The sequence below is a fragment of the Cricetulus griseus genome, chromosome 3 (genome assembly GCF_003668045.3).
Source record: "Cricetulus griseus strain 17A/GY chromosome 3, alternate assembly CriGri-PICRH-1.0, whole genome shotgun sequence".
NCBI classification, from domain to species: domain Eukaryota; kingdom Metazoa; phylum Chordata; class Mammalia; order Rodentia; family Cricetidae; genus Cricetulus; species Cricetulus griseus.
Genome location: NC_048596.1, coordinates 180,423,592 through 180,448,045, shown reverse-complemented (window position 1 = coordinate 180,448,045; position 24,454 = coordinate 180,423,592). Strand labels below are relative to the sequence as shown.

The window sequence follows — 24,454 nt, the reverse complement described above, 5'->3', positions numbered from 1 at the left end:
TTTGTCAATTGCGGTTCCCTCTTTCTGAAGGACTCTAGCTTGGGTCAAACTGACATAAAACTCGCCAGCACACACACTGAAATTAAAAAAAAAAAAAGAGAACTGCAGACAATATATGAAAGAATAAAGAAATATGTTTAATAACTAGTAAAAATGAATACAAATTATTCTCTGCTCTGAGTAGAAGAACGTTGCAGGTAAGGTCCACTTGGATTAAAGAGAAGTTTCCGGCACATAAGGGCAGAGTCAGCAATAGCACATACTGTTGTCAGGAGACCAAACACCTGCAAACAGACACACTGTCATCAGCTTCTGTCACACAAAGTCTTAGTGGGGGGCCCACTACATTTCTTTCCTGCCAGGGTACAGAGCTTGTTCTCTGTGCTACCATGCAATACTACAGTGGAAGGGACTTTAGAGATCACTGCTAAGTTTCTCTCCTATCTACCCACAGTAAGGAAAAGATAATTGTAGTGAGTAGAACTACCCCTGAGGTGGAATGGAAGTTGCCTATCCCTCTTGATTTGCTCTGGTATACATTCTTTAAAACCCTACTGACTGTATTTATCTATCAACCAAGATTTCTCTCTCCAGTGGTCAGCTGTTTGATTTTTCTATCAGCATACTTGACTGGGGAAAGGGTTGGTGCTGGGAGCACATTAAGTCCTGGGGCCATGGCTATGATACAAGTTTTGTAGAACTAGAGTGCTGAGATGCTCCACAGTGAGCTCTCAAAGGCTGAGCAATGTCCATGTAAGGCATAGGAGGCTAGACAGGCCTGAGTGAAATAAAATTGAGCTAAAGGGAAATGAAGCAAACCGCAATTCAGACAGATATAGCTATTTCCTTTCTTCTGGGCTGGGTAGTACTCCATTAGTGGCTTATCTATTGCTGGCCACACTCCATCTCTTGTGTTAGGCTCTGAGCAACCTGAGGCTAGTTGAGCCTTATGGGTCAGCTCAGGACCACCCTGAAGCACAGTCTCCATTGTGAGCCACATAATTAAGATTTCCAAGAGTTTCATTTAAAAAGGTAAAAAAGGTGAAATTTATTTTAATACATTTATGTAGCTTAACACATCCAAAATATTATTGCTTTACAGATCATTGCTATAATAAAAGTTACCAACAACATATTCTATGTTCTTTTGCAGAGATAATTCCATCTTTGAAATTCAATGCATATTCTATATTCAGAGTTTATTTCAAGTCATACTAGCCCCGTTTCCTGCGCTCAGTAGCCACATGGCTACTGGCTGCTGTGCTGGACAACAGTTCTATGTTCTCAGCATTTAAGCAATGAGTAAATGAAAGAAGAAACCAGTAAGTAAATTTGAGTCCTATGACTGGCTCATCTTTTTTCGTACTAGACAGATAAAATTGTCTTTAAAACAATTGGAGATTGGTATTTCAGCATACCTCATTTCTAGAAAAATTATATAATCTCTTAAGAAGTTGCTTAGTGCCTAGAGGAGCTGAAATCTAGGGTTCTGACAGACATGGCAGAGCATGGTCAGTTCTATATAGCCCTTGTTAAGAAGGAACAAGAAAGTAGGAAGGAAGAATTTTCTAATTCAGCTCTCTCCATAAGAGCCTAGAAAAGTCAGACCAAATCTCAGAAAACTACCAGGAGGAGTATAATGAAATTACTGAATTCTTTCATTTTGGCTTGCTTGTCAGGATCAAGTCTGACTAAGCTGGCTTCTTTCTCTGTAAGCAGTACTCAGAATAACCCTTTAGTTTGCAAGGTTTCCTACCACATCCCTTGCAGTAAGGAAATCTATTATATTGCATCTGAAGCCTTATGGGAATATTTGGTCTCACCTAACAAGTAATATGAATCCTTTAAAAGAAGAACTAGGAAACCCACCCACCATATTTCTTTTTTTCTTTTCTTTTCTTCTTCTTCTTTTTTTTTTTTTTGTTTAATATCAGGTTTCTTGGAGCTAAGGGCTATAACTGATTCTAGCAGCTTCTCTCAGTCTGTACAGCCCTGTAAGAATTATGTAGGGACCTCTTTATTTGGCTGAGTCCAGTATGAAGCCTTGCTTACTTAATGTTAATCAGGGAATGCATCTAATCATACAAACTATAAAGCCAGTAAGCACTGTATACCAGTCCAAGAGCCCCTGGCATGAATACAGTGCAGCTTGCTGTACTTGTATTTCCAAATGAATTTGCATTTTGATCAAACCTGAAGAAACCTGAAAGACCCCCCTCTACTTACCCCTCCAAGGGCTGTCAATGTTGAAGATTGTGGTATCAGTGCAAACACAGACACAATAAGCATGAATAATATTGCCACCATTGAGTTAATAATATCCTAAAAACACAGAACAGGAAAGTCAGCTTGCTATCAAAGACCACCACGGCTGGAAATACAGCTCACATCTAGCATGGCTCTAGGTACTGGGTTTTATCCCTAGCATCACGGGGTTAGGGGAGACAAGACCAAGTAGTGTTAAAAAAGGTAGGGGAAACTCCCTAAAAAAATTTAAAGCCACATTTTATTCAATTTAGCACACACCAATGTTTTTTAGGAAACTAAATGCTACAGTAAAATAATGTCCATTTATTTGCTCTACAACCTACCTAGTGGGTCACTAGGTCACTAGATTATAACACATCAATCATTTACTTATTTAAGCATTTATACAAACAAACATACATACATACATAATACATACACACACACACACACACACACACACACACACACACACACACACACACACACACACACATATATCACCTAACATAGACATAGCTAGAAGAAGAACTCATCTGGTTTGGAAAAGTAGATATATGAAGAAGGTTTAGAGTACGGAGGGTCCCCTAGGAAGCTGGAATGTTTATATTTTTAATAGGAAATGTGGAATAATTGGTTATCAAATAACAGTTACTAAGGTGCAGTTAATAATACTAAAGCCAGGCATGGTGGGTCATGCCTTTAATTTCAGCACTCAGGAGTGTTGAGGTCAGTCTGTTCTACACAGAGTCCCAGGCCAGCCAGGGCTACAGAGTGAGAACCTATAAAAAAAACCCAACCCCCTCCAAAACTGAAAACAGCACATACTTAGAGTGGTAATTTCCAGGATGAACCCCACCCACATTTGTAATACAGCGGCTTGCCAAATTATGTCATTTCATTTAATAATTTCCCCAAATGAAGCATTCTGACAAGAGCAATTTACATTTTTAGATGGATGTGTATTTCGGAAAAATAAATTATCTTTATCATGGAATGGTCTATACATACTTGCAATAAGTAGGCAGGAAGAAATTAATGAAGAAATATTAGATTCCAAAAGAAAAGTAGTTAAAAAAGAAAAAGAGGTTTGGCTCTGAGGAAGGAAAACAAAGTTGCTGCAGACAATGAGATGTTGTCTTGGGTTAACTCCCCTTTGGCTGGACACTTTGCTGTTTCAAGGCAACAGGCCACACTACTTCAGTCAGACAGCTGTTAAGAGCTGTGAATTAGGTTATAAATGGCTTTGTATAAAAGAGGTGTTTCAGGGAGTGCATAGAATCATGGGGTATGAGAAGGGGAGGCTTTTTGGGAGGGGAGGGCATGCTTATCTTGGAACATTTATGCTCCTAGTGGAAATTCAGAACATTGTGTTTGTTATTTTCAGGCTATAGCCCAAGCTGGTCTGGTAGTCATCATGTAGCCTAGACTGATCTCTAATTCAAAGACCTCCTGATTCAGTCTTCTGCATGCTAAGATCACAGGTGTGAGCCACTGCACCCAACTTAAAACACTGTCTTTATATTGAAAGCTCAATATGCAGCCAGACATAGTAGTACACACCTTTAATCACAGCACTCAGGAGGCAGAGGCACGCAGATCTCTCTGAGTTTGAGTCAGCATGGTCTACAGAGTCAGTTCTAGCACAGGCAGGGCTGCTGAACGAGACCCTGTCACAAAACAAAAATATAAAACTACAAACTTTCAATTTGCTATTAAAACAGAATGCAAATTTAATTACAAAAAATCAGAGATTTCATAGTAATTTTGAGCCTTAGAGCCCTGGGTTGGCTCCTTCATTCATGATCTGTCAAGGAATGCTAGAGAGGAACAGAGGCCTGGTCTACTACTGATTGTGTCAGGGCAAGGATACAGATGACAGATCTGAAGGCAGACAATGACCAGTCTTCTAGTCAGAGGGCACTGGTTGTGGGGCATTAGTGTTTAGCATCCCCCTCTGCTCCCTACAGAGCAGCTGTGGTCCTCAGTTGCTGTCTCCTTTACTTTAATTGTAGTAAAAGCCTCTGGCAGCTTTACTACTCCATCCTGTGGGAGCCCAATTGTTACTACCTTTGTCCCTCAGATTTCCTGAGGAAGTAGGAAATTAGGTCAGTGGTGGCTTCCCTAGTATTAGCTGCCTCTCCTTTCGTGCTTGGTCTCACAACCTTCCTATTACCTGCCGTTCACAGCAATCCACTCTGGACAAAGCGCACCAAGCCCTTCTATGAGCACAGCTGCTGGGGCATAGGATTACATATTCCAGAACTTTTCTGTCTATGTGACATGACTTACCATTCCTTTCGTCATGAAATGCTTTCCTGTCTGGTGTCTGTGACACTGGGCCCCTTGGGTCCTCTTCTGCCTTTTCCTGGCCACTTCTCTCTACTCCCTATGTTCTCTGTGAGCTCAGTTACCAGCTCTTGGTACTGACTCCCAACCTCAGCTGTAGCTTCTCCTCCTATGTTGCAGATGTTAGATCCAACAATCTGGCCATTTAACTCTTTAATCCGCTGCCCCATTTCTTAGCCTGTTCTTCTGCCTCGGTATTCTCCCAAGGTAGGTATTTATACTTGGGAGGCTGAGGCAGGAAGAGTAAAAGTTGAAGGCCAGTATGGACTACAAACTGAGTTCAAGGCCAGTTTGGGCAACATAGTGAGACCTCATCTCAAAATAAAAAGTTAAAGGAGATATATAGCTCAGCAGTATAGTATTTGCCTAGCATGCAAGAGGCCATGGGAACAATCCCCAGTAGGGCATCAATGTTGATAGTTGTGTAGAAAGAAGATGTTGCTTCCAGTCACTAGTACTAGAAACTCCGTAAGAGAACTCTTTTCTCTTCACCTATAACCTTACTCCATGTCTCTATCATTTTTATGACTGATGATAACAGATTAACCAATCTTTGAGAACCACTTCTAGTTTGGGGTTTATTTTTAATTTTTATTATGCTATTATTATTTTAAGATAGGGCTGACCTCCACTCTCTGTGTAGCCAAGAATGACTTTAACCTCTGATCTTCCTACCTTCACCTCCTGAGATGTTGATTATAGGTGTGTGCTAACATGCCTGGGTTATGCTATACAGGGGATCAAACCCAGGGCTTTGTTCATGCTTGGCAAGCACTCTACCAACAGAATTACACACCTCCAGCCTGAAGTTCTCAGTACTAGCCTCCAAAGATGGTCCCAGAAGGTAATTAAAAGCATGCTTCTGGTTTAATAGAAGGTAGCAGCTTGAATGTAAGCATTTCAGAATCCAAGACATGAAAAGTGCAGCACAGGAGGAAGTGCCTAGCCAAAGAAGTGAAGGAGAGTCTGGGGGGAGGGGGGTTGGACACAAGGGATACCCCATGGAGACAGGATACTGGGATGTGACTGGAGAGAGAGCCAACAGTGGATTAGTTTTTGCTGGAACTGGCTCTGTAGTGCCTGGCTGAAGGGTCATATAGACCTCAACTAATAATTTCCATTTGTCTATTGTGACAGCTCTGGTATCCACTGGGGAACTTGATCAGACAAACATTCCTAGTGCTGTGAGTCTGGCAGTTGAAGCCTAATGTTACAAAATATGGTTCAGTAAGATCAGTTGAGGTTATCACAAATGACTACAGAATTTTCAAGTATGATCAAATCGTATTTTATTGAATGTTCTTAGTTTGACTTTCCATTTTGTGATGAGGGATGGGCAAGGATAGTTCCTTGTTCTTGCCTGTCTCTGTCTCCTGGTTCTGAAACTATATCCACATGCATTTAAAAACGAGGCAAAACATCATAAATGGAGAAAACACAAAGCAATTCCATTAAAATCAGGAACAGGACAAGGTTGTTCACCCTGTATCTGTTCAAAATGTACTTGAAGTTTTAGTTAGAGCAATAAGACAACTGAAAGAGATCACGAGATACAAATTGGAAAGGAAGAAATCAAAGTATAGGTATTTTCAGATGATATGACAGTATATATAAGTGACCTTAAGACTTGTACTAGGGAACTCCTATAGCTGATAGACACTTTTAAGCCAAGTGGCTGGATGAAGGATTAGCTAAAACAAAATAAAACAAAACAGCAGCCCTCCTATATACAAATGACAAATGGACTGAGAGAGAAATCAGGGAAATAACACCTTTCACAACAGTCTCAAATAATATAAAATATCTTGCAGCAACTCTAACCAAGTAAGTGAAGAATTGCGTGATAAAATCTACAAATATTTAAAGACAGAAATTGAAGAAGATATCAGAGATGGGAAGATCTCCCATGTCCTTGGATCAGTAGGATTCACATAGTAAAAATGGCCATCCCACCAAAAGCACTCTACAGATTCAATGCAATCCCCGTCAAAATTCCAACACAATTTTTTTTTTCAATTTCAGTTATATTTGCTAACGTCCCAGTTTAACTTGAATTCTTTTCTGACATATGAATCTGAGGTCACCTTCTGAAAATGCACTTAAATTACATATGCTTGCCTGTAACTTTAAAATGTTGATGAAAGAACACTATAAACATTCCACTATTTAAGCACACCTTTTCTTGTTTTTTTTTTTTTTTAAGAGGTAAAGTGGCTCAAACAGGAACAAAGCTCAAAAACACTAGACAAAAACTAAGAGTAAAAATGCTAATGTGATCAATCTGTTGCTCCCATCTTCACTGTATGGCCCAGGATGGCCTGCTGGAATTGCAGGCCTGCATTACGACATCCAGCTTCCTCTCTTGCAAATATTTAAATGCCCTCAGTGTGTTTGAGTTTAAACTCTCCCAATGTCAAATGGAAGGCTGATAAGAGTCTAGCACAGAGGTATAAGGCAAGCAAATGGCACCACTGGGTGCTGGTCATGCACACACACTAATTAGACCAGGCCACCCAGGCTAGCTGGGGTCAGAGGCTGACCTGAACCTTGTAGGTCATTCTTACTTTATTGTGTTCTACTTTGTTCTATATTTGCTTGTTTCACTATTTTGTAACTAGGGCAAGGTGAGAGGTTCAATTAGTCTAAGAATGCTTAGCCTCACCTCAAACTGTCTTACTCGGATATTTTTATCCTTCTGAACATATACCTAATTTCCATCTACAATTATTTTAAAGGTGGACAGTAAGCCAGCAGAAAAGATTGGTAGGGTATGGGCTAAGGACTGCCACTACCCTTGGGCACGGCTCTGGTGAGTGAGTTGCTCAATGGTGGTGGGCAGGACCTTCTAATGAGTCTTCTCCAGGAAGGCCTTGCAGTACCTGAGGCATTGCTGGTACACCACTTCGAAGTCAGAATCATTGCCATAATAGGGATCTTCAATAATGAGTTGTTTCTGTGGATCATAGCTCCCAGGAAGCTCAATTTTAGCTTTGTAGTTTTTAACTTGATTATTTTTTCTGTTCAAATCTCTCAGATTGCTTTCACCCATACATAGTATATAATTGAATGTGACAAAGTTTTCTCTTGTAATCTGCCGTGCAATGTGATTCATGGGGATGCCATGTTTTCTCATGCAGTTCTGCCCATGATAGTCAGGGGGGTTCCCCACTTCATAGGTGGATATAGCCCCACTGCCTATCCTCCAATTATCTGAAACATTTTCATCAGTTACCAATTTTCTGAACACTGCAATGGGTGACCAGCAAATGTTACTGAGACACACGAACAACACTGACTTGGACCCAACCTCTGCCATGTTTCAGTACAGACCCTGGCACCCAGAGACAGCGTAACCCCAACACAATTCTTTACTGTGGGGAGCCACAGCCCCAAGATGGCGCCTGGCTGGATGCCAGGGAGACCGAGCCTAGCTGTAAACAAGCCTTATTTGGAAGCGCTTAGTGGATCTGGTGTGCCTCCTCCAGCTGTGACCTATCCGGGATTGCCAGGTGGCGTGAGTTAATTGGGTAATGAGCTTGCTTTTAAGGGCTTGGGGGGGGGGGGGGGGGGGGGGGCTAATAGAGGGAGAATGTACAAGGTTCCTGAATAAACTGCTTGAAGAAGAGTCGAAGAGTCGTGGTCGTCTTTCTCTTGCTGGTCGAGATAGGCGAGACACTTTACAGATCTTGAAAGGACAAAGCCCAACTTCACATGGAAAACAAAAGACCCAGGATAGCTAAAACAGTCCTGAACAATAAAAGAACTGCTAGAGACATCACCATTCCGGATATCAAGTTGTAGTACTGAGATATAGTAATAAAAAAAATCACATGCTATTGGCATAAAAACAGACATGTTGACCAATGGAATTAAAGTAAAGATCCAGAGATAAAATCAGATACCTATGGACACCTGATTCTTTCATAAAGAAGCCAGAAATACACACTGGAGAAAAGACACATCTGCAACAAATGGTGCTGGTCAAACTGGATGTAGGTATGTAAAAGAATGCAAATAGACCCACATTTATCATCCTGTATAAAACTCAAGTCCATTGGATCAAAGACCTTGACATAAAACTAAATACACTGAACCTGACAGAAGAGAATAGCCTTGAATGCATTGGCACAGGACACAACTTTCAGAACAGAACACTGATAGTGCAGGCACTAAGATCAACAACCAACAAACGGGACCTCATTAAACTGAAAAGCTTCTGTAAGACAAAGGACACCATCAACTGGGCAAAGCCTACAGACAGGAAAACAATTTTACCAACTCTACTTCTGATAGAGTAGAGTTGGTAATATCCGAAATATATAAAGAACTCAAGAAATTAGGCATATAAAAAACAAACCCCAAATAATACAGTTAAAAAACAGGGAGCAGATCTAAATAGAGAATTCTCAACAGAGGAATCTCAAATGGCTAAAAAAACACTTAAAAGAAATGTTTAGCATTCTTAGCTATCAGGAAAATGTAAATCAACACTACTTTGAGATTCTATCTTACACCCCACAGAATGGCTCAGATAAAAAACACAAGTGACAGCTCAAGCTGATGGGAGTGTAAATTTATAGAGCCACTTTGGCAATCAATATGGCAGTTCCTCAGAAATTGGGAATCTATATACCTCAAGATTCAGCTTATACTACTCCTAGGCATATACCCAAAGGACACTCCATCCTACCATAAGGACACTTGCTCAATTATGTCCATTGTTGTTTTATCATAATAATCAGAAACTGGAAATAACCTAGATGTCCCTCAACAGAAGAATGTTTGCAGAGAACAGCCTGTTCTCTGCAACTAAGAAAATTTGGTATAGTTACACTCAGCTGTTGAAAAATGGCATCATGAAATTTATGGGTAAAAGGATGGAACTAGAAAAAAATCATCCTGAGTAAGATAACCCAGACTCAGAAAGATAAATATTGTATGTATTCACTTATAAGTGGGTATTAGCAATTTAAGTAAATGATAATCAAGCCTCAATCTGTAGACCCAGAGAAGTTGAGCAAAGAGATGTGGTCTGGGGGGAATGGGAATGGGAAGGTAGGGGGGGAGTGGGGTGGAAAGAGATAGATAGTTCAGGGAGAGATGGCTGGAATGTGGGGGCAGGGCTGAAGGGCAGTATGGAAACCTAATACAATGGAAATTTCCTGGAATCTTTAAAGGTGATCCTAATGAGGACTCTTAGTAATGGGGGATACTGAGGCTCACTGGCCATCTCTTACAGCCAAGTGAGGACTAGGGTGCATTCAATTGAGTTATTAGACAAGGGAGTCCCATGGAAATCCCTAAACAGCCCAGGCTATTGCTAAGACAACAGGCTGTTCTCTGCAAACTGACAGCAAGACCTCATTGATGAGGACAACACCACACAACTCATTGAATAGGGATAAGTTGAGCTGGTGCCTTCGCCCCTGTGTTCTAGTTTCTTTGGTGTGGAAAGGTAGGCACTCTGCAGGCTAACTAAAGAGGAATGTGACACTAACCCACCCATGAAACCTTTGATCTACAATCCGTTCTGCATACAAATATGCTAGGGCAATGATGGCACAGAACATGTGGGAGTAGCCAACCAATGTCTGATTTGACTTAAGACCCACTCCACGAGAAGGAACCCATACCTCACACTGCTTGGGTAACCAAGAACCTGAGACTAGCTATCCCAGAGACCTAGGGTATCTAACAAATACTACTTGTCTTAAAAAAAAAAAAAACAACAACAAAAAAGCTAATGCTTTATTCAGTCATCATCAGAGAGATGGCTTCCTCTGGCAACAGATGGAAACAGATGCAGAGACCCATGGTCAGACATTATGCAGAGAGAGAATCTAAATTGGAGGTCTCTATCAAATCCCTCTCCTACAGACAATCCCATGGAAGAGGAAGCAGAAAGATTTTAAGAGCCAGAGGGGATGGAGGAAACCAGGAGAATAAGGCCCTCTGAATCAACGTAGGTGTATATGAACTCAGAGACTGAAATAGCAAAGTACGGGGCCTACATGGGTCAGCACCTGGTCCTCTGTACATATATTATATAGCTATTAGCTTAATATTTTTCTATGGGATTCTTAACTATGAGAATGAATGGATTTCTGACTCTTGTGCCTGCTCTTTTCCTCCTGTTGGGCTGCCATGTTCAGCTTTGATATGTTAGCTTTTGCTTCCTCTTAACATATTTATTATGTCACGTTTGGTTGTTATCTCTTAGAAGCCTGCTCTTTTATAATGAGAGACAGATAGTGGTTTAGGAGTGGAAATGGGAAGGAACTAGGAGGAGTGGAAGTAGAGGAAACTATTATCAGAATATATTCTATGAGAAAAGAATATTTTCAATAAAAAGAAAAAAAGAAGAAAGGAAGAAAAAGATAAGAATACATTCCAATTTATCAACATGGTTCTAAATTTCAATTTCTTTAGAACACTGATACTCAAAAGAATTCTCCAAATAAAGTCAGCCACACACCTACTGGTAGGTGCAGTAAAGTGAGTTTATGTTCTATTGCTGCCCTGGATCCCTGAGAACCTTCCCCAAGGACAACATGGAACCCTCAGCAGTGAGCAGAGATCACCTTAGATTTAGGAGAACCAAGTAGTTGATTACAGAGTCTTCCTATGGCAGGAAAGAATTTAAGGTTGAAACCGATCACTTACAAGCAAAGGCCAAAACAACCATCTCATCATTTTGTCAAGTCTGCACATATACAAAGATATGAAAAAGAAAGCAATGGTGCATTCAAATCCAGTGATAACGATGTATGGTTCAGGGGCTTGTGCAATGATGAAGAAGGTCATAGATGCCGCAGTTACTGCCTAGAAGAAAAAAACAATGATTTAGTCACTGATCATAAAAGTTTATGCTATAGAAACTATTGGCTTACTTATCGTGGAGTGTATGTGTGCATGTGTGGTACTGGTGATTGAATCCAGGGACTCTTGTATGCAAAAGAGTGCTGTACCATTGAGTTACATACATCCCTAGCCCCCAAATGATGCCTAAAAATAACTACATAAGATTTCTGTAAGACACTGTAGACATAGGAGGTGTGACTAAACATGTGGGCATTGACTTTGGTTTGTGTTTTAGAGGAGTAAGTACTTCCTTGGTCATTTCCCACATCTGTTCTTAGGATCTTCTCCCTCCAAATATCCCCTCTGCTAGCTCTTTTCTATAAGCACAGCTAAGTTGTCTTCTCTTAAGACACCTCTCCCCAACATCCCTATCCTTTCATCTTTTCCAGAAAAACCCTGTTCTGTCCCACTTTCCCCTGCTTCTTGTTACTCCTAAAAAAAGTTATATCCTAGCTGCTTAAAATTCATCACCCATTCCTTCATCATTCCTTAACTACTAGTAACTTGCAAACTACTATTAAACTGGAGTTGAATGCTGTTATGAGGGTAAAGGTGAAAAGGAGTGAAGGTGGAGGAGATGGGTTTAAACATATTGTCAGAAGAAAATGAATTCTGATGTGTAAGAGTTACTACTCAATGTACATTTTTAAAGAACTCCCCTTACTAATAAATACAATGCCATTAGAATTAAGGGTCAGCTAGAGACTGGGAACAAATGGATGCCAACTAGTGAATGGATAAAGAACATGTGATCAGAGTTGGGATATAGCTAAATAAGAGGTGTGAGGTCACTAACCTAGCAGATGTGAAGGACTTTCTTAATTTCTAGAATATCACACACACACACACACACACACACACACACACACACACACACACACACACGGAGGTGGGGGGAAGACAGCTCTACTTACCCAGTATTAGCAGCAAAAAGGAAATATTAGTATGTATATACTATTGACAGATGACATGGAAGAATCTCAAAATTATTATAATGAATAAAAGATAACAAAATGAGTATGCACTATATTTTATCTATAGAAAATTCTAGGGTGAAAAGATGCACATTCATACAAGGACAGCCGTTCAACCATTTTCATAGCAGCATTATTTGTAATAGCCAGAACCTGGAAGCAAGAGAGATGCCAGCCAACTGAAGAATGGATAGAGAAAATGTGGTACATTTGCACAATGGAGTACTACTCAGTGTGTGTGGGGGGAGAGAGACACACAATGGAATCTTGAAATTCACAGGCAAATGGATGGGAACTAGAAGAAACCATCCTGAGCAAGGTAACCCAGTCACAAAAAGGCAAACATGGTATTACTCACTCATATATGGATTTTAGACATAGAGCAAAAGATTACCAGCCTACAATCCACACTGCCAGAGAAGCTAGGAAACAAGGAGGACTCTAAGAGAGACATACATGGTCCTTGGAGAAAGGGAAAGGAATAAGATCTCCTGAGCTAATTGGGAGCATGGGGGAGGGGAGAGGGAGTTAGGAGAAAGAGGAGAGGAGAAGAGGAGGGGAGAGGAGGACATGAGGGAGCAGGAAGGATGAGTCAGGAGGAGAACAGAAGAGAGCAAGGTACCATAATAGAGGGAGCCATTATAGGTTTAAAGAGAAATCTGGCACTAGGGAAATGTCCAGAAATCTACAAGGATGACCCCAATTAACAATCTAAGCAATAGTCAAGAGGCTATCTTAAATGCCCTTCCCTGATAATGAGATTGATGATTACCTTATATGCTATCCTAGAGCCTTTATCCAGTAGCTGATGGAAGCAGAAGCAGACACCCACAGATAACACTGAGATGAACTCTGGCATCCAGTTGCAGAGAGGGAGGAGTAATGAGCAAAGGGGTCAAGACCAGGCTGGAGAAACCCACAGAAACAGCTCACCTGAGCAAGGGGTTGCTCATGGACACTAGACTGACATCTGGGAAACCTGCATTGGACTCTTCCAGACCCTCTGAACATGGGTGTCAGTTGGAAGGTCTGGTTAATCTATGGGGCCTCTGGTAGTGGATCAGTATTTATCCCTACTACACGAATGGACTTTTGGAGCCCATTCCACATAGAGGGATACTCTCTCAGCCTAGACACACGAGGAGGGTCTAGGCCCTGCTCCAAATGATATGACAGACTTTGAAGATCCCCCATGGAAGGCCTCTATCCTCCCTGGGGAGCAGGTAGGGTGGGAGAGGGGGTCAGTGCGGGGACAGGGGAGGAGGGGAGGGACAGTGAACTGGGATTGACATGTAAAACAAGCTTGTTTCTAATTTAAATAATAAAAGAAAGAAAAAGATAATTAAAAAAAAGAAAATTCTAGGGTGGTGGTGCCACACACCTTTAACACCAGCACTAGGGAGGCAGAGGCAGGAAGATCTCTGTGAGTTTGAGGCCAGCCTGGTCTACAGAGAGAATTCCAGGACAGGCTCCAAAGCTCAAGAGTAAACCCTGCCTCGAAAAACCAAAAAAAAAAAAAAAAAAAGAAAAAGAAAAAAGAAAAAAAAATCTAGGAAATGAATGAAAGCCTATCTACAGTTATAGCAAAATCTATAATTATAGAAAACAGAACTATACTTTATAGAAAATATAGTTACAGAAAATAGATGAGTTAACCCCTGGGACTAGGCAGGAAGAAGAGATTACTCAGGGCCATGAGGAACATTTTAGTGGTTTTAGGTGCCAATATGTGCCAGTTAACAAGGCACACTCTGTGAAGTACACTATTGAGTCATTTTCTTATGCAAATTATTGTAAAAATTACAGAAACTAAGATGGCTCTGATACCAAGAAGGTGTGTCATGGGTGGCTGTATTAATTGTCCTGATACATTCACAGGCCCATGTCAAAATAGATCCAATGACATGTCTTTTCCATGAACTATCATAACACAGACAAACTTTTAAAATGTATATTTGTTCAGGTACCTCCTCATCTATTTACAAATCCTTCAAATCTGCATGCTCTATGGTTGAGTCCCCCTTTCACCAGGTGTCCAAGATCTAGGCATCAGCTATCATCTACTTCTCTAGCAAAAACACCCCTCTCAGTTTATACAAGAAAATCCCAGGCCTCATTTACTTTGGTTGTCCCTGGTATTTGATGCAGCTGATCAGTTAGCTTCTAGGACACTGGGCACTTGACTTGTTCTACAGCCCACAACTCCTTCCCACTCTTTGCTAGTTCTGCTGTCCCTCCCTTTAATGATCACAGACTCCCAGAGTTCATTCATCCTCTTATCTGTTTTATCTGCATTTCTTTCTTGATGACCTCATTTGCCACTTAACTTTAAATACTTCTCTCTCTCCACCAAAATTCAGTTCTAACTCCCTATTTAATTTCTGCTTCCCCAGTCTCATAGGTATCTCTAATCTAATAATGAACTCAAAGCTGAATTTCTGAATTCAAAGCTGAATCTCCTCCCACTCTTGCTTCTCCTACAGGCCTTCTGATACCAGCAAGTTCACTTTACTAATTGTATAGACCCAAAACTGTGGTGTTACATTGGAACCCTCCCTTTATCTTACCCCATATCTGGACCATTAGCAAATCTCGAGTACCTCTAATCTGAAAGTTCAAAATGCTCCCAAATCTAATTTTTTTGGGGGGTGGGGAGTGTGGTGACATCAGATCTGACTGGCCTAGAACTCACTATGTAGACTAGACTGGCCTTAAACTCTCAAAGATCTACCTGTCTCTGCCTCCAAAAATACTGAGATTTGACCCCACAGCTGGTCAAAATCCAAAAAGTTTGAACACTGTACATGACACCTGACCTCAGGTAGTTCATTGTGCACAAACTTTTGTTTCATGTGTGATATCACTAAAAAATTGTCAACTACCCCACAGGTTATGTATAATATGTATGTATGTGGGGAAGGGCCCAGGACCAGCACAGGAAGATTTGGTGGGCTTTGCAGAGCCCCCATTGAGGGCCCTACCCTGCCAGGGGGAGTGGTGGGTGGATGGGGTGGGGGGTGGCTGGGGTGGGGGAGGAGGGATGGGGGTAAGGGGAGGGAGAAGGGACTTACATGTGAAACAAGCTTGTTCCCTAACTAGAACTAATAAATTAAAAAAAATGTATGTATGTATGTATGTACATATGTATGTATGTATGTATGTATGTATGTACATATGTATGTATGTATGTATGCATGCACATATATCATAAACAAAACAACAACAACAAATTGTGTATTGAGATTTGGGTTCCATCTCTAAGACATCTCATTACATACACACAAATACTCCAAATCCAAGACAGTTCTTGTTGCAGGATATTTGATCACACTGTGAACCCCAAGATTGCACTAATTAAATAAAATCAACCTTGGATCAAGAGGTGGAGCCAGCAACTAGTTAACAGGAAGTAGCCATAGGGAGTTAGAGGCAGTCCAGACAATGCATAGAGAAATGCACAGGAAGTAGTGAGGAGGGACTTTGAATTTGGAGGTTTTTGGTGGAAGGGGCTCTCTTGCTGGGTTGCTGGCTAAGGAGGAAGGTCTGCTGGTTGCTTCTCCACCTCTCTGAGTTGAAGTATCTGACTCCTGAGTCTGTATTGGTAAAATAGAACCAGAGACTTAGTTAAAAACTACATTTGGCTGCAGACACATAGGCAGCTCCAGCAGAATGCATTAGTCTGGCCAGGCCTGGACCTGAGCAGTGGGGCAGTGATTGTAGAGCCACAGTCAGTAGCTGAAACAGCAGTAGATTCAGGTGCAGCTGATGTACTGAAGCTAAAACAACAAATTCTGGTCTTAAGCATTTGGGATCTGCACATCACAAATATAAAATTTGCTACCTGTTCTGCTGCCACCAGCCCTCCTTTCTATGGCATTCTCCCTTGCTTACTCAAGTTCAGAACTGCTGCATCCTTGCTCTGTTTTGACCCTGCCATGGAACCATTGATGAATTTTCCTCTTCATAACATATTCTCATTGCTAACTACTTTATTTCACTTAACTCTGACAAATACCATCTTAGCAAGGCCTAACTTGATCATCCTAAGACTCTAATTTGCAAACTTCATCAAACTTCTTCTCCCTTGATAAGTCCCATAGCATTCATTCTGGGATGCTACTTAACTTATTGGGCTTGTTTCTGTCTCCCTCCTGAAGGGACCAGCTTCCCTTTTGGCAGCCATAATGACCGAACACGTGCTCTATGACCTTGTCTTAGTCACTAGAAAGTCAGATGCCTGCCTCGTGACAAGGAGCCAATCAGAAGTTGCTGGTGGCGCTATGCTTTACGACCCTGGGTGTGCTTTACGGACAAGCACACAGCAAAGCGCACAGCAATGACACACAAAGCATAGCAACCACCCTGGGAAGGCCTATGGGCCATAACAACCAGTTGACCAATCAACACAGGGCAAACCCTCCAAGCCTCGAGGCACACCAATCCTGAACCTGTGCATACCCCTAGACACTCCCCTTACGCTGCCCTAAAAAAATCTGTACGCAGCGGCTTCGAACTGTCTTTGCTAGCCATCCGCCATGGCGGGTGGATTAAAGACCCGAGCTAACATGGGGTTAGCTCGTTAAACTATAATAAAGCCTCATGTAATTTGCATCAAGCTTTCGCCTCCACTCTGTGATTGGGGTGGCCGCAGTCCTGGGCTAAGATTCTGGAAGCCTAAACTTTCCAAGGGTCTTACACTCCCATCCTAATATGTAAATTCACAATACAGATAGGCAGGTGTTCAGTAAATATTTATTGAATGAATACAAGAAGCACATTCAACTTCTTACTGTTCACTAAAAAGGTCCTGAAGATTTTCTTGTAACCATTCCTGTGGGGAGCCACAGCCCCAAGATGGCGCCTGGCTAGATGCCAGGGAGACCGAGCTTAGCTGTAAACAAGCCTTATTTGGAAGCGCTTAGTGGATCTGGTGTGCCTCCTCCAGCTGTGACCTATCCGGGATTGCCAGCTGGCGTGAGCTAATTGGGTAATGAGCTTGCTTTTAAGGGCTTGCCAGGGGCCTGGGAGAGATAGAAGAAGCAGAGAGAGAAGCTGAGGAGAAGCTGAGGTAGAGGTAGAAGGAGAAGCTAATGTACAAGGTTCCTGAATAAACTGCTTGAAGAAGAGTCGTGGTTGTGTCCTTCTTGCTGGTCGAGATAGGTGCGACAAGCATTCCTTCCTTCAGGTGCCTCTCTTTTAGTCCTAACTCTAGGTTCTTCTTGGAAGTTTTCTAACAGCTATCTTCTGGTTAGATATCTCACTTCTGTGTCTGTGACAGCTATTCTTGGTTGTCAACTTGACTATATCTAGAATGACCTACTATCCAGAAATGGAGGGCACACTTGTCATCTGGATCTTAAGTCTGGAAGACAAGCCTTTAATCTAGACCTTGAGGTTAGAAGGCACACCTTTAATCTGGGCCACACCTTCTGCTGGAAGCCTGAATAGAGACAATGGAAGAAGACAGTTTGTTCTTCTCCTGAGTGTCCTCTCCTTGTCAGCACATCCAAAAGACCAGCTGACACACCCAGCCTTGTGGGACTGAGCAGCTACTAGATTCTTGGACATTCTGTTCACAACTAGCCATTGCTGGACTGCAGCCTGTAAGTCATTTCAACAAATTCCCATATATATTCATTCCATAAAAGTCTGTGACTCTAGAGAACCCTGACTAATACAATACCCTACCTTCACTATATCACATATTATAACCATTTACTCCTGTGTTTGTGTCCTGGACTAAATGGAAGCATGACTCATAGTCAAGAACTTGTGTTCTGAGCCTAACATAGAGACGCACGCCTTTAATCCCAGCCCTTGGGACACAGAGGCAGGCAGATCTCGGAGTTTGAGGCCAGTCTGGTGTACTGAGTGAGTTTCAGGACAGTGAGGGGTGTACAAAGAAACCCTGTCTCAAAAACCTAAAAGAAAAAGAAGTAAAACAGAACTTTTGTTCTGGTAATTGTCGACATGGCTCAGTCAGTAAAATACTTGTTGTACAACACTTATATTTTAAAAAAGAAAGCTGGATTGGTAGAACACACCTATAATCTAGTCTGTAATTCTAGCACTGGGGAGGTGGAGATGGCCCATCTCTGGTGCTTGCTGGTCAGCCAGCCTAACCTAATTGGCAAGTTGGAGGTCAGAGAGACCCTGTCTCAAACACCAAGGTGGGTGGCTCCCAAAGACCACCACGAGGTTGACCTTTGGATGATTAAGTACAAAGTTTTATGATTCATAGACTTTTTGTCTTGGTGACTAAATGGACAAGTTCTGTGAGTTAGGAATCCCATTTTTGTCTTGTTTCCTTTTTGTTCCAGCTACTAGTCCAGAAGTTGGAACACATTAGTCACATTGTTTAAATATTTATTTGGTTTGTCTTTCGTGTGCAGTGTCCTTGGAGGCCAGAAGAGGGCATCACATCCCTTGGAGCTGGAGTTACAGATGGCTGTGAGCCACTCAACATGGGTAGTGGAACTGAACCCCACTTCTCTGTAAGAGCAGTACCTTCCTGTAAGCACTGAGCCATTTTCCCAGCCCCTCATACTGTATATAGAAGTAATACAGGGGGGTGGAGATAGCTCAGTGGTTAAGAGCACACACTGCTCTGGCAGAGGACTTGGATTTGCTTTCTAGCACCTACATGATGTTTACAACCATCCATAACTCCTGTGCCAGGAGATCTGGTAAGCACACATGTGGTGCACGCAGATATAAGCAGGCAAAACACTCTCATGTAAAATGAATAGATCTCAAGAAGAAGAAGAGGAAGAAGAGGAGAAGAAAAAGAGGGAATAACAGCTTCAGCTCCAGCATTTGGGTGTCAGGGACAGATGGTTCTGTGATTTCAAAGCCACTCAGACCCTATCAAAAACAAAACAGAACAACACAAAAGAATTAATATCAGCGTTGGTGGCGCACGCCTTTAATCCCAGCACTCAGGAGGCAGAGGCAGAGGCAGGCGGATCTCTGTGAGTTCGAGGCCAGCCTGGTCTCCAGAGAGAGTGCCAGGATAGGTTTCAAAGATACACAGAGAAACCCTGCCTCGAAAAACCAAAATAAATAAAAAATAAAAAAAAAGAAGTAATATTGGGCTGGAGAGATGGCTCAGAGGTTAAGATCTCTGACTGCTCTTCCAGAGGTCCTGAGTTCAATTACCAGCAACCACATGGTGGCTCACAACCATCTATTATGGTTGTGATCTGGTGCCCTCTTCTGGTGTGCAGATATACATGGAAGCAGAATGTTGTATACATAATAAATTAAAAAAAAGAACATTTAAATTTACAAAAAAAGAAGTAATATCAAACTTACTCCCCCCTCCCAAAGTCATCTTTCTCTTTAGTATTTTAGAACTTTTGGAACCTATTATAAAACTCCAGATCATCAGTCACTTTCTTGATTAAATAAACCAAATGCAATCTCTCCCTTGGCTCCTGAGTACTTTTCTAAATGTCTCTTGTGAATCATAACTTGTAGCTATTTCTCAGAACCACAGATTTCTGGCATGGGGAAGATTTCATATATAATTTATTTTACTCATTCTCCTGAAGTTTGACTCTCCTATACAAAATCCTTACCAGTGCCCACCTGTGCTTTCTGTTGCCTGGGAAATACTGCCTTCTCTGGTGGCCATTTAACTTTGACACCCTTTTACTATAAAACTGTCTTTCATGTTATGTAGACAGGTTTCCCTTGTAATTGTTAACTATCTCATGTTAGCTCTTAGAATTTTTAAACGTTTCTTTTTATTCCTTCAACTATGAGAGTTTGTGGATGAAAATGAAGACATGCCCCCTCCTAGGTATTGTTTAGAAGAAGGGTTTTATTGTAGATATGAGCAGAAAATACAGCCAGAGCCATGCGGAAGAGTCTAGAATAAACTGGACCATGAAAGGAGGATGTGGGGAGCGAGGGAGGAAGAGAAGAGAGAGGAGAGGGGGAGGCAATCGGTCCAAGAGAGGGACTGAGGACCAAGAGAGCAGGCTGAAATGACCCGTTTAGATAGAAAGGAGAAGCTGGGGCGGAGGGGGGGGAGTGAAGCCCAGCTGGAGAGGTTTAGGTTAGGGGGCCCGGTGAGAAGTGCTGGGAGGAGGCCCAGGCATGGAGTGAACCCTGTCCCGGGCTTGGGACCTGACAGTTTGTACTTCTCTAATCTCTTTTGTCCAAAGCTCTGTCCAGAATTGACTGCAACGTCCCCCGTTATGTCTGGAGTCCTACAAAGGGCAGTTTCCTCTTTGCTCTTGCTCTGGGTTGAATCAGCTCTGAGTTGGGTAACACGAAAAGTTCGACGTACAATAAAAAACCATCAACCTTTTTTTTTTTTTTTCTTTTTGGGTTCTGAGTGATGAGTCTGCAGCTGCCTTGTCTGTATAGGTACTGAAAGGTTCAGGCATTATGCTGGCCTTCCCCTGTTACCTGGTCGAACAGGCAGTACCCTCCCTGGTCAGCCCAGGGTTCCATGGGAACTAAGTCTGCAGGCAGGTGCAGAGGACCCCTTTAAAAGACAGACCCCTGCCCATTTATGCTCTCTGCTCTCTCTACACTTCTCTCTCTTTACTCTGTCTCTTCTCTCTGCTTCTGCTCTTCTCTTCTCTCTGTCTCTTTATGCTCTCTCTGCCTCTCTATGGCGACTGGCCATGGCGGTCAGCCATTAACCCATGTTCCTCTTCTCTCTTAGTCTCCCTACTCTGCCAGGCTTTTATAAACTAGTTAATATGTCTAATATGTCTCATCCTGTGTCTCATCTTGCGCCTTCCTCCTCTTTTTCTTTATCTCTAATTTAAACAAAAATCTAACAGGTACCATCAAGTTTGTAAGTCCAAATGCGGTGGATCCATGGGTTTTCCCTACACAATCTGAACAGGAAGCTACTCTACCCTATGGTTCTTCTCCCATCGAACAGAGCAACAGAGCAATGCTTTGCATCCGGTAAGGCGTGGCTGGAAACAAGGTGACCAAGCAAATGCTGCCCTAAGCTTCCTAACCCAGTCTTCACCAACCCGGAGAAACCTGACCACCGCCCTGCGTTCACGCCCTGTTCCTCACCATTCGCAGCATCTTCACAAGACCTTTTACACTCCAGTAGAAGGGACGTTCTACGTCCTGATGTTTAGATTCCATTTCTCCCACAGACCCAACAGTCACGCTTTCCTTTCAAGCCTTCTCAGTTAATTGCTTTCTTCAGGACTCGCGCCACATCCTTAACTGCCGCGGCTGGGCCAGCTAGCTGCATCTCTCTGTAGCAATCCCAGGCGCGCATGCGTACTAGTGCAAGCCGCCCACTCTGGCTCCGCCCGCTTGTTTTAAACTCCCAATCCAAGTTCAGGAAGCCACGCTGGTGTGCCCCTTCTCACCCGGGCCTGTTCCATCACTGCTCTGCCCAGGAACATAACTGTGGAGAAGCGCTGTTGGAGTGGCGGGGAGAAAGGCAGCCCCGCCTCCGTGTCCTTTGAGCTTCTCAAATGCTACCGCCTTAGGATTTTCCTTGGCTATCTTGTCTAGAACCGCCAATCATTCCTCTGCATTTTTTGGTAGCTCATCTAGATTATCAGCATATCCGCATGATTCACTGGTAATAAGTTAGACTTAGGAGAAAAAAGTCCCTGTGTTCTGTTAGTCTGATTAACTATGGGTAATGAGAAAATTAAAAGCTACAAGAAATGAATTTAAATTTTTTCAGCACAGAAATTATTTTGAAGAGGCAGACTTACCCTGATATGAATATTGCACGATGTGCACATGTTACGAAACATTAGATGGTATCTGGTAAATATGGACAATTATGTACCAGTTATAATATAAATTCTACAAAGCAAGGATCTGTCTTACTCTCTCCTTGCAGGGTCCCTGGGGGGTGGGTACTCATCAATAGCTGTAGACTATGTAGCCTGAACTTACAGCCTGGTCCTGCAAGTCTGGCCTTGCTCTCAGAATATACAAGTCTGTCTCTAGAGTACTTTTGCCTCCCACTGCTGTTAGTTGTCCCACAGCTAGAAAAGCCTTCAGTTTATAAAGTGCTCCAGTGTAGCCTGGACTACACCATCTTGAATCATTTTTTAGACACAGGAAGTGTGTGTCACTTCTCTTATGTCTTGAATAATTGGGTCATCACCTGTCCTAGTTTGTGTCTCTGTTGCTATGAGAAATCAAACACTGACCAAAAGCAACTTGGGGAAAAAGGGTTATTTGGCTTATAGGCTACAGCCTATCACCAATGGAAGACAAAGCAGGAATTCAAGGCTGGAACCTGGAGGCAGAAACTGAAGCAGATACCAGAGGAACTAAAAATGTTTACTGGCTACCTTTTTCTGGTTTGCTCCTGCATAGACAGCTCAGGACTACCTGCCCAGGAACAGCACTGCCCACAGTGGGTAGTTCCACCTTCATCAGTTAGCAACAAGAAGATGCCCCACAGACACGCCCACAGGCTAATCTGATGCAGCCAGTTTCTCAATTAAGACTCCCTCTTTCCAGGAGTTTCTAGTTTGTGTTGAGTTGAAAAGAATGAACCAGCATATCACTCCAGTATATTTAGACCTCATTGGACCCTGCCCAGCTAAGACCTGATCATTCTGCTGAATCTGATCAGCAGTTACCAGCAAACTCACCCACATGCTCTCAAAAATGTTGACCTTGATTTTCACGGTTATAATTGTCTTTTCTAGGTGCCTAGCAAATAAACAGGAAACTCAGTTATGGTGATGGCTTCTGGTGATGGATCAAAAGAGTAAGGCAGAAACTGAAAATGTCTTCCTTCTCTCTGCCAGCATCTTGCAACCTAGAAGTGGAAAACTTCTCTACCTACACATTGTAACTGCCACGTACAGTCAAGGTGGCAACAGCTGGGTTTATTGGTTTGGGCCAGGTGCAAGCTGCACCTCATATGGGTTTATTTTTGCTACCTGATTACAAGTGGGGGTTGTTGCATGCTTTCTTCTTATCTTTTTTTTTTTTGTCCATTCAGTGAAGGAATTGGTTGTGCCTTCCTGAGGGATCAACATTATAGTTCAAATGTTGGAAATATCAAAGACTGTGGACTTGGGAAACAATGGCTTGCATCTCAGCTCCCCACCTTAGTCCCTCTGCTTTTGTGATGAAGGGGATTAAACCTAGGGCTCTTTTAAGCAAGCCCAATTCTTTAAGGATGAGCTTGGAAAATGGGAATGACAATGTATACCTGCAGAAATGTTAAAAGGAAAATCAGGACATTGTGAGTCAGCGTGTACCAGGTGTGGATAGAGCAGGCAATCAATGAAATAATCTTACATGCTAATGAACCTATCAGTTCCCAGCATTATTATCCACCCATTCTCTAAGCTTAGTTAGGTAAGGGATGCCTTCTGTTGTGCCAGGTTCTTGGAGCCCAGAGACTAACCCAAGGAGCCGACACTCTGATGCAAAAGCAAACGGTTTCTTTTTATTTCAAGCTGGCCAGCTAGGATCTCACTGCATGGCAGGCAAATGAGATCCCAACCAGCCCAAATGAGAAGCTTTTGAGGGGGCAGACCATAAGGTTGAAGGCCACAAATTTCAGAGTTTCCATGGTTACTTAAGGTCATACAAAGTACAGAGTAAATCAGTAGCTATATATTTTAAGTGAGATACATTTGAGTGAGATAAGACAGGGCACAGGGTTGCAGGGTTACAGGGCCACGGAGGGTCTGTCAGTTATCCCCTGGGCTGGGGAATCTTTATGACCAGCAATTAGCAAAGGAATGTTAACAGGAGTGGTGGGCAGTTACCTCCCCTTCTCTGAAAGCAGGGGATCAGGTGCCAGCCATGGCACTCCTGATTTAAGGAGTTAAATTTTTCTTCACCATTAGACATTCCCTTTTTAGGGCCCAAGTTCTTAAACTTCTATTAATTTTAATTTTTGGTTCCTCACATTCTACCGTCTGCATATTGTATAATCCTCACTTTGGATCTTTTCTGTCTAGCCTAGAGGAAGAAAAATCGTGACGACCCTTTAAGGGGCGGGGCCATGAGAGGGGTGGGGCGGGGCTCCAATGCACACCGGAAGG

At 42.3% G+C, this 24,454-nt stretch overlaps 2 protein-coding genes across 2 annotated transcripts; both read right to left on the bottom strand.

Moving 5' to 3' along the window:
* Window positions 1-114: 114 nt before the first annotated feature.
* On the bottom strand, window positions 115-21,699 carry Cklf (chemokine like factor). The gene is made up of 4 exons (XM_027405739.1): window positions 21,480-21,699; window positions 11,260-11,418; window positions 2,227-2,322; window positions 115-284 (listed from the first exon to the last, which is right to left on the bottom strand). The coding sequence occupies exons 1-4, from the start codon at window positions 21,552-21,554 to the stop codon at window positions 165-167; spliced, it is 450 nt and encodes a 149-aa protein (XP_027261540.1). The 5' UTR covers window positions 21,555-21,699; the 3' UTR covers window positions 115-164.
* On the bottom strand, window positions 2,649-8,063 carry LOC100766206 (low molecular weight phosphotyrosine protein phosphatase-like). The gene has a single exon (XM_035442614.1). It carries the CDS (start codon window positions 7,910-7,912, stop codon window positions 7,442-7,444), a length of 471 nt encoding a protein of 156 aa, XP_035298505.1. The 5' UTR covers window positions 7,913-8,063; the 3' UTR covers window positions 2,649-7,441.
* Window positions 21,700-24,454: the final 2,755 nt, after the last annotated feature.